Source organism: Brachypodium distachyon, chromosome 2, assembly GCF_000005505.3.
Source record: "Brachypodium distachyon strain Bd21 chromosome 2, Brachypodium_distachyon_v3.0, whole genome shotgun sequence".
Taxonomy (NCBI): Eukaryota; Viridiplantae; Streptophyta; class Magnoliopsida; order Poales; family Poaceae; genus Brachypodium; species Brachypodium distachyon.
Genome location: NC_016132.3, coordinates 37,196,811 through 37,211,860, shown reverse-complemented (window position 1 = coordinate 37,211,860; position 15,050 = coordinate 37,196,811). Strand labels below are relative to the sequence as shown.

At 44.7% G+C, this 15,050-nt stretch overlaps 1 protein-coding gene across 1 annotated transcript; it reads right to left on the bottom strand.

Moving 5' to 3' along the window:
* Positions 1-11,457: 11,457 nt before the first annotated feature.
* Positions 11,458-13,158, bottom strand: LOC100843658 (peroxidase 5). The gene is made up of 2 exons (XM_003568945.4): positions 12,620-13,158; positions 11,458-12,514 (listed from the first exon to the last, which is right to left on the bottom strand). Exons 1-2 carry the CDS (start codon positions 12,887-12,889, stop codon positions 11,756-11,758), a joined length of 1,029 nt encoding a protein of 342 aa, XP_003568993.1. The 5' UTR covers positions 12,890-13,158; the 3' UTR covers positions 11,458-11,755.
* Positions 13,159-15,050: the final 1,892 nt, after the last annotated feature.

Sequence of the window (15,050 nt, the reverse complement as noted above, 5' to 3'; positions counted from 1 at the left end):
AAGAAATCGGACTACTAATCAGTATCGCTTACAGAAACTTCAATTTCATGCTACAGTCATAAGGGTTTAAACCAAAATCGCTACAAACTGGACAAGAAAATGAAATATTGGGAGGCAAAAATTCCAACAAATTAAGGTGCAGCATGAAGGGGAGTCGTCTAGGAATCACACACGAGTTGTACAATTATTCATTGATCACTTCCTCCAAAGAAGAAAAAACTAAAACTGCAAAGAAGAAGAACTGAAGTTCTTTTGTACCAAATCCCAACAAATCAAGGTGCAACATGAAAGGGATGACCAGAATTAGAACTAGGAATCACATACAGGAGTACAACTCATGTCATATCGTTGCAGTTAAGTCAAGGCAGAAGTAAGATGCACTGGCTGGGACTACACATTGCATGTCATCGGAGACATGATTCCTAGGGCAAGCAATTCGTGGAACATCTTTCGTGCGCGGTCGGTGAGAAGCCTAGAACCAGATCGAGGGTGAGGAGGAAGGAGTCCGGCGGCGTGGAAGCAGGCGCTCGACGGCGGTGGGCAGGTTGGTGTCAAAAGCGTAGCGGTAGCGTCCCGTGTCGGACGAGGGGAACTTACCGTTGTGGGACTGGCTCTTGTCATAGAAATAGAGGAAGGCTGGGGTGTCCTGGCTGGTGAGGATGACGGAGGAGCACCCTCGCTCGAGGAAGATGCCGCAACCGCGAAGACATGGGAGTTTGCGCCATGCCCCGCGGCGGCGGCGGCGGCCACTGACCTCCTCCACGCCAAAGATTTCGAAGTTGACGCTGCTCTCGACGAGATCGGTGTGCCTATGCACCCTCAGCAGCTTGGCCGGTGGTGCGGGTCCTGTGACGAAGAGGTAGCGTGCGAGGTAACTCTTGGCCGACGGTGGGCGGGGTCGAGAGTATAGCCGACGATGTAACCGTCGAGCACCACGCTGAGCCTTCCATCCTCTCCGATCAGTAGCGAAGCTGTAACATCCCAAAAATTTTCCATTTTAGAATGTTATCTAATACTCCCTCTGATTCTAAATTCTTGACTCAAATTTGCCCAAATATGGATGTATCTATTCTTAAAAGGCATCTAGATACATGTAATATTTCGACAACAATTTAGAATCGGAGGTAATAAATATCTTATTTGAATCATTGCAATTTTCAATATTTTGGTTGAGAGTTTGTGAAGAATTTAAAATTTTCATGACTTGTTTGAATTTTTCTCGCCATGTTTGAATTTTTGAAAACAAAAGAGCGGATTAATATGACTATCCAGCTACGTGGTTGCACAATTTATACAAGTTAAAAGTATTTAATTCGGATCCATTTGGCATGTTATTTTATTACATAGGACCTCAAGAGACTGAATGAATCCTATTCCTTTTGGAGAACCGAATAAAGGGTTTATGATATACCCAATTCCCAATTTGGATGCTATAACCAATTGAGAGCATCGTTCGAATTTTTGAATCGATTATAAATGTTTTCCGACATTTCTTTAAAAAAGCCTCCAATCATCATCAATGGCTAACGCCCTTAATTCCGGCCGTCGGTACCGGTCGTACCAGTGGCCCACGGGGTCACACTGATACGGGACGCGTGGGTCGCCAGTGACGAAGCCCAGTCAGGAAGACCTCCCGGGAAGCGATGAGTCCGGGAGTCCTGCCTCGAGGAGACGACCCTTAGTGAAGGCGAAGCTAAGGGCCGAGTACAAGAAGCCCCTGGGAACCCCGGTCCCGGGAAGCGTTCCTTCAGCTTCCCGCGCTCGGGCATGCAGGCGGGGCCCACAAGAACAGTGAAGACAGGATGAGACGACGGGCGCAGTGCATTTAATGCACTGACAGGAGTCTTATCAGCAGGCCTAGGGCGACTACCCTACGAACCATTTTTTCTACTGTGTATAATGAACCGGGCGCTGCACGGCGTCCAGCATGGATGACCAAAGTTGTACCTCATGTGGCTGTGACACGCGTCTGGAAAACGTGTCACGCTGCATGCATAGGCACCTGTGGTATCCCCTTGTCTATAAAAGGAGGACCGATGCCACCGGTCAAAAGGTTCGGTTCCGTCCAGTTCAGGATTCACCCAAGTAGTCAAGCCCTTAGAGGGACAAGTAGCAAAGCCCGGGAGCTCCTTGGCAACCTGTAACATTCATACTAAGAAATACAACTCTCAAGCATGACGTAGGGTATTTGAAAGATCGAGAATGTCTTCAAGAGGGGGGGGGGTGAATTGAAGATTATCAAATTTTACTTCAAATTAAAACAGATTTTTCAAATATGATGAAACAACTGAAGACATAAAGCAATTCTGAGTCTTAGCAGAGTTACAGCGGCGGAATACATTGAAGAAAAATAGTAACTGAAGACAGTTCAGAACAGTTCAAACTGAAGCAAACAGTTAATGAAGACTGAAGATAAATAGGTGAGGAAAGGTATCACCCGGACACAGAGACACGATGATTTGTTTCCCGAAGTTCAGATTGTTGGCACAATCTTACGTCTCTGTTGAGGGGGTTGAATCACACAAGATTCGCGGACACACAAGTCCACCCAATCCTTTTGAGCTAAGACCAAAGTCTCGCCCAGTTACTCGTGATAGATCTTTCTTTGCAGAGGCGATCTTTCGGCCTTCACAGACTGTTTGAGGCAAATCACACTTTGATTGCTCTTCAACGACACCTAGCCGTCTAGGTGCTGCCAAACACCAAGAGTAACAAGTTCTTCAACGTTCAGCTAGGAGGGAGAGATCATTTTCTTCAGCTCAGCTTAGCTCTAAGATTTTTCTTCACAAAATCGTTTTCGAGATCTCCATCGAATGGTAGAGGGGGTCGGCCGCTTATATAGATGGGCTGAAAAAACTAGCCGTTACCGACCGTTGGACCCCACTGAAGAATTGTAACACCACCGGTCTCGAGACACCTACAGTCTCCGTCTTCCACCAAAGACATTTTTCTTCAAGTGCCAACGGTCATCGTAACAAATAGTTTGACTGGTCAGACTAAAAAGCAACACCACGTTTTTTCAAACAATTTGAATTCAAACTCCTTTTGAAAACAAAGCAAGTCTTCAGTATGAAGAAACTGATCCAGGAACATTCGAGCTCTTCTTCACACATGAAGACAACGAATCTCGAAGCATCCTAGACTCAATTTTCTTTGGAACGAAGACACACCATTTTTATCCTAAGTTGAGCATTGAGGAAAATGAATTCTTCACAACCAGCTTACCGCTTGAAACCCCTCTTAATAGTACAGCTTGTCCTATACTCAAAGTGAAGACAATTCTTCACAGAAATTCTAGGAAACATCCTTAGCCTACCCGTAAAGCTTGATGCTTCAAGCCTTCTTCCTATTTTCAATTTTGAGGGATCACCAACACCGGTTGGAACTCTTCATTCATGGGACTAAGCATCTGGAACACTCAATTTGCACATTAGTCCCTTAACCAATTTTTCATGAATCATCAAAACCCATACGGAGGCACATGATTCGCTTTCAATCTCCCCCTTTTTGGTGATTGATGACAACACTTGGTTAAAGCTTCACAGATGAATAATGAAGAGTGTAAGTTTTAGGGTTCCAAGCTATATGAAGACTCCCCCTGAATGTGTGTACTATTTAAAGTTGCGTTTGAATGCAAGTACTCAGATTGAGGATTGTGAGGAATTCTTCACATAACTTAGAATCCAAGGGTGTGCATCGTGTTCAAATAATAGGTAATGAAGTAAAACAGATGCACAGTGACATATGATGCATGAGGAACTAAAATGCATGAAGAATGATACTGATTACAGGCATCCAGAATCCTCATGCAAGAGGCAATGTTAAGTTTAAGTCACACAAAATACTTCAAAGTCTTCAGACACGGAACGAAAGTCTTCAAAAAGAACGAACGAGAAAACCCCTTGAAGAACTGCCCTTGAAACTAACCCAAAACTCCCCCTAAATCTTCTCCCCCTTTGGCATCAAGACACCGAAAAGGGAAAAGGCACTAAGCTTGAGGCGGAGATGAAGACGCAACTGCAGGTGAAGCCAGCAGTGGAGTAGAAGCCGCTGCAGTGTCTTCAACATCTTCGGGAGAATAGTCATCAGAGACTTGCAGGGTTGCTTTAGGAGATACATCAGAAGGTGCAGGGGCTTCAGCTGGTACAACTTGAGAAAGCTTTTGAAGAACCAACTAAAGAATGTCTTCAATTCTCTTTTCTGAAGCACAACGATCTTCTTCTATCTTCTATTCTCGTTCCAACCTTAACTTCTCAGCTTCATCAAATTTCTTCTCCAGGAGAATCAAATGGGTCTTCAATGAATCTTCAAAGGCAGAGGAATTCGTATTGGTGTCCAGAGGCTTACGAATAATTCCTTTGAGAGGAAGATTCTGGTTGACATGATGCGGTGAAGACTCCTTTGAATCAGTAGCGTGAGTAGATGGAGCAGAGGGAGGTTGAAGTTTGAAGCTTGAATGAACACTTTCTTCAACAAATTTCTGCTATGTGTAAACATTTATGAGCTGTTGAACCAAATGAGCAAAAGGAAGTGGGCTGAACTTGTGGGCAGTAGCACCAACAATCTTTTCAAGAATGAATTCAGCATAGTCCTTTTCTTGCTCAAGATACACAGAGAGCAGCAGGTTGCTATGATACCCTTGAAGAGAGTTTGAAGAAACTCTTGGTGGTGAAATAGTGTGGCGAAAAATGGTGTTAATGCAAGATGCTTCAAAGTTTAAACCTTCCAAGCCACCAATGGTACCAGTGAAGCCTTCTTCATACAAGACCTTCAAGTCTTCATCAGAAGCAATGTCTTCATCTAACAGAGAAGGCAAGTTGTCGAAGCCATGAAAATTCAGAATTCTGCGTACTGTCCTTATGCCATAAGCATGCTTCACTCTGTTTGTCATCCAGTGAAAATTGAAGCCAATAGATCCATCCTTGCGAGTGCATTCAATACGATGAAGTGTTGCATAAAATTGAAGAATGGCTTCTTCATTCCAATTTTGATTCAAGCAAATTAGTTGGTACAAGCCAACAATGAGGAACTTGTGGATGACATGGTTGAAGATTGGATTCTCCTCAGCCATTTTTCATCTAGCCTTTTGTGTGCAAAGATGCGCACAGTCTTCTTCATCAATACTGAACTATAGAAATCTTGCTGAATACAGGACCAGAAGCGAATGTCTTCGGCATTTTGTTCATCTCTGTAAGGATTTACTTCAGGAAATCTGAGATTTGAGAGTTCTTTGAATGAAAACTTGAGATAGTCGGCAGGAACTCTGTCACCTGATTGAGGCAGAAATGGGACAAGTGCAGCAGGATTCACTTTGGAGATTTTCTTCATTCTTCTATTCAGGGCCCTCTCTTCAGAGGTAGAAGGTCCTCTCTTTTTTTTTTTCTCCGTCCTGTGAGATGAAGTAATAGGATTGACAACTTCAACCTCATCATCAGCAACAGCAGCTGAGGAGGAGCGGACAGGTGGAATGACTTCAGTTTGCATCACATTTTCTTTAGCTTGAAGAGGTGGAGCTTGCAGTAAAGGCAAAACAGGTGCAACTTCTTCAGCAGGAGCTTCACGTGATGCTTCTTCATGATGTGCTTCATTCTGTTCTTCATTCTGAGCTGGAGTAACTTCAGCAGCTTTTCGCACACTGATCGGCTGAGGATCAAAAGGCGACACAGACTGAGGATATTCTTCACCTCTTCCAGTGACTTCAGCTTCAGAAGTAGTTGTAGGAAGAGTTGACTGAGAAAAGGTCGGTGAAAACACTGCTTCTTCTTCATTAATAACTGCTAGCTGAAGAGCAGAGGCCTTAACTGCAACATTCTTCATAGCTCTTGAAGCAGCCCTTTTGGCTTTTGTCTCAGCTTTCTTCCTTTCTTCCTTATCTGCAAGAAATTTCTTCAGCTGTTCTTTGCGAGCTATAGTGCTAGCTTGCAGTTCTTTCAGAAATGCTTCATCTTCAGTTAGCTTCGCTTTTCTAGCTTCAAGCTCTTCTTCAGTCAGGTGTTCAATCGCTTTAGAAAGGAGCTCTTTTTCAGCTTACTCCTTAGCCATTCTGGCTTTCTGATCAGCAGCAAATTTGCGCAGAGCTTCCTTCTGCTGAAGCAACATCTTCTTGTTCTCTCGCATGTTGGGGTCTAAATAGGTGAGGAAAGGTATCACCCGGACACAGAGACACGATGATTTGTTTCCTGAAGTTCAGATTGTTGGCACAATCCTACGTCTCCGTTGAGGGGGTTGAATCACACAAGATTCGCAGACACACAAGTCCACTCAATCCTCCTAAGCTAAGACCAAAGTCTCGCCTAGTTACTCGTGATAGATCTTTCTTTGCAAAGGCGATCTTCAGGCCTTCACAGACTGTTTGAGGCAAATCACACTTTGATTGCTCTTCAACGACGCCTAGCCGTCTAGGTGCTGCCAAACACCAAGAGTAACAAGTTCTTCAACGTTCGGCTAGGAGGGAGAAATCATTTTCTTCAGCTTAGCTCTAAGATTTTTCTTCACAAAATCGTTTTCGAGATCTCCACCTAATGGTAGAGGGGGTCGGCCGCTTATATAGATGGGCCGAAAAAACTAGCCGTTACCGACCGTTGGACCCTACTGAAGAATTGTGACACCACCGGTCTCGAGACACCTATGGTCTCCGTCTTCCACCGAAGACATTTTTCTTCAAGTGCCAACGGTCATCGTAACAAATAGTTTGACTGGTCAGACCAAAAAGCAACACCACATTTTTTCAAACAATTTTGAATTCAAACTTCTTTTGAAAACAAAGCAAGTCTTCAGTCTGAAGAAACTGATCCAGGAACATTCAAGCTCTTCTTCACACATGAAGACAGCGAATCTCGAAGCATCCTAGACTCAACTTTCTTCAGAACGAAGACACACCATTTTTATCCTAAGTTGAGCATGAGGAAAATGAATTCTTCACAACCAGCTTACCGCTTAGAACCCCTCTTAATAGTACGGCTTGTCCTATACTCAAAGTGAAGACAATTCTTCACAGAAATTCTAGGAAACATCCTTAGCCTACCCGTAAGCCTTGATGCTTTAAGCCTTCTTCATATCTTCAATTTTGAGGGATCACCAACGCCGGTCGGAACTCTTCATCCATGGGACTAAGCATCTGAAACACTCAATTTGCACATTAGTCCCTTAACCAATTTTTCATGAATCATCAAAAACCATACGAGGGCACATGATTCGCTTTCAATATTACACCTCCGGGTGGCCCGAACCTGGGTAAACTCTCGTGTCTACACTTCGTGTCCATCGCCACGCCGGCGATCGCCAGAGCGATCACCTCGCCCTCCACCGAACCAAAAAAGGGGTTGCTCGGCATCCTCGGTGCCGGAGACCCGTGCTCCCTCCTCGGCCTATAAAAGTCGATTCCTATCGCGTCACATCGAGCCTTTGCCTCTCTTCTCTCATTCCCATATGGAAATTGTTGCCTCTAAACCTCTGTACAGCCCGGTACTCCGGCGCCCTTCCCCGCCGTTCGTTGCCACCATTGTTGAAGGTGAGATTGCTCCGAACCTCCGTTCTTCAATTGCTTTCACCGGTATACTCCTATGACCTGCGTCTACCTCATTGACAAGGTTATGCAAGCCATCTACGTTGTTGTCCGCGTCGCCCCGAGGACATGCCAACGCCGTGCCCCGGAGCTCCGTCCGTCGCTGTCCAGTGACGACTCCGACCCCTAAAGCCGCGTCACGATGTCCGCCTCGATGCCGTGCACGTCCCTAGCCACCTCACCGACGCCGAATCCCGCCGGAACGACGACTCCAACGACAACCGTCACCGCCGATGCCGTCTCCATGTCGCACCACCGCCTCGGAGCACCCCGGCGACCACCACGACCAACCTTGGCTTCCTCTCGTCACCCTCGACGTCTTCCATGACCACATCGAACCCTCTGACGACTTTTTCGCCATTTTCCTTCCATACTCCGGCGAGCACCTTTTGTCAAACAACCAATGTATATAAGTTATAAGAATTCCTATAGACTAAAATCCAGATTTAGCCACTCTAGTCTTAGCCCTAGGACCTGGAACTTTGTTTAGGGTTAAAATAGTACTAGTTACATGTTAAATTAGTACTGTTATTGATTGCATTTCATGTTGACTCGTGTTTGGGATTCATTTGGAGTTATATTTGGAGTTATTTGAATTGTGTGGATGGTGTATTTATATTTGGTTATTCGTTCTCTACACTAGATCACACGGAGTGCGATTGTAGTGATTATGTGTCGTTTAAGAAGAATGCTTCAACAACCTTAACCAAGGCAAATTCACTTTGACTATGAGCTCATGTTATTCTTATTTTAAATTCCTCTGCATTAGAGTTGTTGTAGAATGATAGGATTACTATTGTATCTATGCTAGCTATGATGTCCTAGTAGTATAGATTATCTTTGTCATTATCTCTCTACAATAGCCGCTGTGTGTAGTTGAATGCTTAGCCATGCTATGTTAGTATACGTGGGAGGAAATCACTATACCATGAAATTGTTGTTGTAAAGTATTTGAAGTAACGTGTCGAAGGCGTTGGAGGCTTAGTTTATTGATACATTATTGTTGAACTAATATAAAATTTTGTTGATATATATAAATAGATTTTTTAATATATAAAAATATTTTCACATTATGATTATTTTTGACAAATATTACATTTGATGATTACATGTTATACATGGTATATCATATTATATAGTTGTATGTATATATACTTTTTGCATAATTTTGTGTGTTGAAAAATCAGAATTATCTAGCACAATAGACAATCTTATTTTTTGTATAAAAGATTTATTTAATGTGATGTTTTTTTGCACATGGTCGATTTTGTACAAATAATAAGTTATTGATTAAGTGTTATATTTTATATCATATTATATAGTTGTGTGTAGGTGCATGACTGCATTAGTGCCTCTGAGTAATTAAGATTTTTGTAGTACACAACAAATTTGTTAGAGCGGCTTCTAGAGTATGTTTCTCTCACAAATATCACAATTTTGATTTTAGAACATACAAGTGTCTTGGCGTGCTTTCAATATTTCTTTTTTTTTTCTCTCTTTTCGACCCACTGGACTTCAACCTTCTTTCCCGACACTTCTACTTATCTGCTCCGACTGGCAACTGGTGAGACTCCCTCTCTTCTTCTCTACTAGCTTTGTTGTCGTCTAGAGGAGATTCAGAAATTGGCTCGGTTGATACTCCTACTCTCCATGAACCGTCTAGACATCCTTGACCCTAATGTGTCTCCGACTCGTTCTGTTCTAGTTCAAAGTCGTGCCAATCTTTATGTAACAGAGGAAGTATAATTTATTGTGCTTCAAGATCCATTCTTGTATCTTATCTTTGGAGAGTATATCAAAATTATATGAAAACAAGTGTATTTGTTCACAAGATTTTTAATGGCAACATGGTTATTCATATCCTTCTCTCCAAATGGTACAGAAGCTATTACACTTCAGATTTAAATTAAATGCTCAGAGGCTTTTCCCTATTTTCCAAAGAACCACCACCCATTTGGCCAGTAGCTGTTTTGACTGCTTTATACGGTTCGCTAGTCAAACTAGGGACTATTTGATTCGCAATATTTCAAAACAGATGATGAATAAAAACGTAGGAATTGAATGTCATCATGTCATGGCATGTGGAATCCTATAGGAATTCAAGAATTTGCACAAAAAAAAATTGTTCAAAAATGCACAGATTTTAAATCCTGAAAATCAAATGAGCTATAAAACATTCAAATGAGCTATGTAGGAAAAGATTCTCAAGAATAAAAACCTTCAATTTCCTACTACCTCCATCCAACAATATATAGTAGGCAATATTAATTTTTTCTTTGACTAAGCCTTTGACCAGAAATTATTCCATTCATACATAAGTTATTTGACATAAAATTGTTATCATTGTATTCGTATTGAAAATTACCTTTTGATGGTTATAATTCTGATCACATCAGTCATATACTTACAAAGTAATTAATGGTCAAGCGTTGGCTAAAAAAAAGCTAATATGCCTACTATTCTTGGACGGAGGTTGGTACGAACTAAATGGCAGTGCCAGCTGGATTTAAAAGAAACTTACGAAAAGTTCAAATCCCGTTAGAACTTCTCATTTTAATGTGTTTGCTAAACAAAAGGTTAAAAGTCACATTGCAGTGACTGAAACTTCTGAAATTTCAGAAAGAGAGAACAAACAAACATAGACATAAAAATGGGTATGTACTCCTCCGAAGCAGGACAAAGTACAGCTGTGGCGAAGAAGATGCAGCACCAAGATGATTCAGGAATGATGAGAAAAAAAGGGGTGGTCTGAACTCTGAACACGAGCACGTACAGTAGAGACTCGACACATAAATACAAAATACATGCATGTGCGATCGATCATTGAGGTTAATGGAAGGAGTTGTAGGCCCGGCCACAAGTATGGATCCAAAGCAGGCTCTCGGGAACCTTCACTTCACATTGTACCACATTATTGGTCAATCAAAGTGCCAGAAGCTCATCATCTGACCCAGACAGACAGACAATCCAAAACTGGAGCACTGCTCTTTTGAGAGTTTCTGACAGGGGAAAAGGAAGATGCTACCACAGTTCTCTTGTCCAAAGTTGGGTGGATCCTTCCTGCACGGTCAACAGCTGACATCGGAGTTTTTTTCCATTCCATGGAGCCGATCCCGATGAAGTTAATTAACTTTATAAGTAAAGAGTTCCTCACTGAGATCGATCGAGCTCTCCACGATCTGCCCGCATCTGCAGGGACCATGGAATTGAATTAGCCTGGTATCTTAATTGAGTCCGGGCAGAAAAATGTCAAGGTTAAGCACTTAAACAGGGGAATCTTGGCGTGTTGTTAATTGCACGGGGCACATCACTGCACATGTACACACGTTCTAATTTGGCCTAATTAGCTTGGTGCGTAAAGGGGACATGGGAGCAAAACATGCTACACGCGTGTTAGCTATAGGTTAATTCTCTGCCAACCCAGGCCAGATACCAAATACCATGTGGCTCCTCGAAGTTGGCCTGGCCTGCATTATGCTCGTGCTTTCTGGCTCTCCAGCGTTCTTTCTGGCTCTCTAGCGCTTTCTTCTTTCTCTTCTTATCAACGAGGCTTTTGGTTGTGTGCATTCTATATGACTGTTTTTCAGAGAGTTCTGCTTTTTGGTATATCTAATTAAGAAAAAAGTTATACCTTTTGTTATCTAAGAAAAAGGTTATACGTACCTTTTGTTATATCTAAGGAAAAAATCAAACCTTTAGTTATATCTACGAAATTACATTGAGAGATAGCATTATTGATGTTTTAGTATTATATGGTAAAACTGCGCAAATCAGGGGTTTATGTACTTCATGTCCGAATTATATTGCAATGACAAATCGATGACCCAACATCCGTTGATTTGCAGGTTATTTGTACACAATAGTAGCGATAGTAAATATTATGAAACAACCAATTAATACACTGATCTCATTATCATTCTTGATTCATTCATTTCTCTCCTAATAACCAAGTATAGCCCCACAAAATCAATCAATGGAATTTTCCGACAATGTGACAACTGATCTACCCTTAGGTAGCATGCACCTCGGAGCCAATTAAGGCAGAATCTGGCGATCGATCATATCATGTACAGCTAATAGCGGCCGGATCAGTACACATGTGCATGCATGCACAGAACTCTGAATCGAGAGAAAAAAATAAAACAAAAGAAATGTGTTTGATGCTGTACTACTCCACTAGCTAAGCTAGCTTTAGTTGACTCTGCTGCAGACTTTCCTGATCTCCCCTGGCGGTCCGGTGAGCACGTCGGCGTAGCCCATCTGCACCATGGCCTCCCCGAACCGCCGCGACCAGAGCTTCCGGTTGCCGGCGTACGCCGCGACGAGCCTCGCCGTGTCGGTCCTGTCCGTCAGCGCCTGGTCGGACCCGAAGAGCACCTCATGGTTCCCCACATTGACATAATACTGCGTGTCCAGCATCAACGGCGTGACATGGTCCAACTGAACCACTCTATCCAGCCTCCCCGTCGCCGCCGGGCACTTCCCGGCACGAAGAGCTTTCCCCAGAGTGACATTCAGCGTGGCGTCGATCCTCGGGTAGAGGCGCGAGGTGAAGGAGGAGCAGTGGGATCGGCCGATGGAGTGCGCCCCGGACAGCGTGACCATGTCGTCGGCGGTCAGGTTCTTGGACTTGAAGAGGGAGACGAGCCGCGTGATGTTGGAGCTCGCGGGTGGGAGGTTGTTGAGCGCTTCGGCGGACCGGGAGACCCGGCCGTCGAGCCGTCCCGCGGGGACGGAGTACTTGACGCCCCCCATTATGCGCGACGCGTCACGTGCCGCGAAGGCGAGGATGTCGGCGCAGGAGACGGTCCCCGGGCACCGGCGCTCCACCACGCGCTTCGCGCGGTCGATCACGCCGAAGCCTCGTAGGGAGGGGAAGTTTGGCGGCGCGTCTTTCTCCGCCGTCGAGTTCCCCGTCGGGTCGTCCAGCAGCACCGACGCGTCGCAGCCCTGGAATCAAAGATCGAGTTAGCACTACTTAGCAATGGAAACTTGAGGAGTTACTCAAATTAACAATAATGGCGTGTGTGTGTGTGTGTGTGTAATGTAATGTACCCTGACGAAGCAGTCGTGGAAGAAGAGGCGGATGAGGCCGGGCCCGTTGCCGGGGTCCATGCGGATGGAGGCGTGGACGATCGTGGTGACCAGGTCCTCGGCGTCCGGGCAGCTGCCGTTGTAGTAGCCGACATCCAGCTTTGCTTGGGCCTGGGCCTGGGCCTGGGCGTCGGCGCCGCCCAAGAAGGAGCAAGCCCACGCGAGCAGGACCATGGCATTCAGCACTGAGCTGACACGACGAGCATCGCCGACGCCGCCTCTGGAATCCATCTCCGGCGGACCAAGCTAGCTAGTTAGAGCTAGTTAGAGAGCTAGATATGGATGGATTGTGGAAGTTAGTGCTACCGGCCTCTGGGTCTGTGCAGAGGATATATCGGTATGCGTGTGTAACAGCAAAGTTCAGTGCAGTGCCATTTATACGTGGGTACAGCTAAGATTCGAGGGTGATAGAAAATGGAAGCTAGCTAGCGGCTAGTACTAGTGATCGACATGCATATAGAGGAGTGAGTGACCAGCTGAGCACTGATTAAAGAAGAACATGGCCAGTGTGTCCATCGATCAAATGGGGAAGAGGTGATCGAACATGGATGCATGGGCAATGGGGGATCCCTTTGGACGTTGACCTGCCATCGGTCCAAAGCACACCAATTAGCCACGATTTTACTAGTACATGCGTGCTAGCTGTACGCCTGTACGTTACCAAGTGTTGTTTCTTGGCTTTTTTCCTTCCTTCTTTTGTTGTTCCGAGGTCGGGATCGATCGAGTACAGACTAGAATTGTTACAGTAATTGACTGCGGTTTAACGTGTGGCAAGCGCGTTTCTCAGTAAAGCGCAGGCCTGCAGCTCATGAAAGCTCCGGCTGCAACGTCAGTTATAATTTGACGGCCGGGAAATCGAGTATGCTCTGGCGACCTACGGGCCTCGAGGCTGCAAGTAAACTGATGATCCGGATACTCGGGATCGGTGAGTAAATTCGTCGGGTTCAGAGTCCCACTGATGGTACTGGCCGGCTTCAGATCCGGATCCTCGGGACTGTTTAACCGCCACACATGCCTCACTTTCTTAATTTACCGCGCATCTTCGTCGTTCAGCAACATCCAGAGTAAAACTACAAACACGCACATAAATGTCAGCTAGGGAGAGTAACGAGGGAAATGTCCTGGGAACTTTACAGAAAAGACCCCTAAATAGAAAAAATATATATAAGGCCTCAGGGGCACTTCCCCTTTTCGAAAAAAAAAGGCCTCAGGGGCACTTAGCACACATCGAAATTAGAAAGGCTTTCGGAGCTGAAGAAAAATATATATACGTACCTAAAAAACACGAGCATAATGCGAGGAGACACATGGTATATATGTGGTCTGGGTTGGCAGAGAACCTACCTAGCTAACACGCGTAAGTGTAGCATGTTTGGCTCCCGTGTCTCCCTTTGCGCATCAAATTAAAGCTAATCTGGCCACAGTCGAACATGCTTGCATGTGCAGTGATGTGTTGGGTCAAGCGGCCTGTGCAATTAGCAACACACCATGCAAGATCCATCCATCCCATGCTTAAGTAACCTTGACATTTCTGTGACCCGGGCTCCATTAGATACCAGGCTAATTCCATGGTCCATGTAGATCGTGGAGGGCTCGATCGATCTGACCGGGCGAGAATCTCTTTACTATAAAGTTCACCTTCATCGATCGGGATCAGTGGTTGACCGTGTTAATTAGCTCCAGAGAACTTGAACAGGATCACAAGAGAACTGGTGCAGTATCTTCTTCTTTCTTTCTCCCAATCAGAGTAATGAGCATGTTTGTTTACCCTTTTCTCCCCATGTTCTTAATTATTGGAAGAACATGGCCTTAAAATATACTCTTGTGGTCAGGGCTGCGAAGGTTCTGCTAGCTCTCCCCTTTCCCTTCTCTGACAGCTTTATGACGGGGCAAAGCAAAGAAAGGTGAGAATCTTGTGCATATGCAATGTCTATCTGACAGAAGGAAGAGCAGTGCTCCAGCTTTGGATTCTAGTGTCTCTCTGTCTGGGTCAGATTAGCTTCTGATCGACCGCTGCATTGCACAGCCGCAGCATGTACTTCCATTCCTCCCCTTTGATTGAACAATGATTAATGTGGTCTAGTGCAATGTGAAGGTTCTCTTGCCGGCTTAATTTGGATCCATCCTTGTGGCCGGCCCGGCCCGACATGGCACGCTAGTTTGATCACCTCCCGGGCACGCTAGTTTGATCACCTCAATGATGGCACATTCATGTGTCGAGTGTTCAGACACTTTCCCCTTTCCTGGAATAATCTAGGTACTGCATCTTCTTCGTCACAGCTGCACGTTGTCCTTCAGACGAGGAGTGCGTGCCCATTTATGTCTGTGTTTCTCTCTTTCTAGTGGCGCAAACCATATATCATGAACACCAATTTATGCTTTGCAATAATAT

Bases quoted from the DNA above. Each gene is read 5' to 3' on its own strand.
- LOC100843658 (XM_003568945.4), bottom strand. From the start codon at position 12,889: ATGGATTCCAGAGGCGGCGTCGGCGATGCTCGTCGTGTCAGCTCAGTG. The intron at 12,515-12,619 runs GTACATTACATT...CTTTGATTCCAG, and splicing joins TCCACGACTGCTTCGTCAGG to GGCTGCGACGCGTCGGTGCT.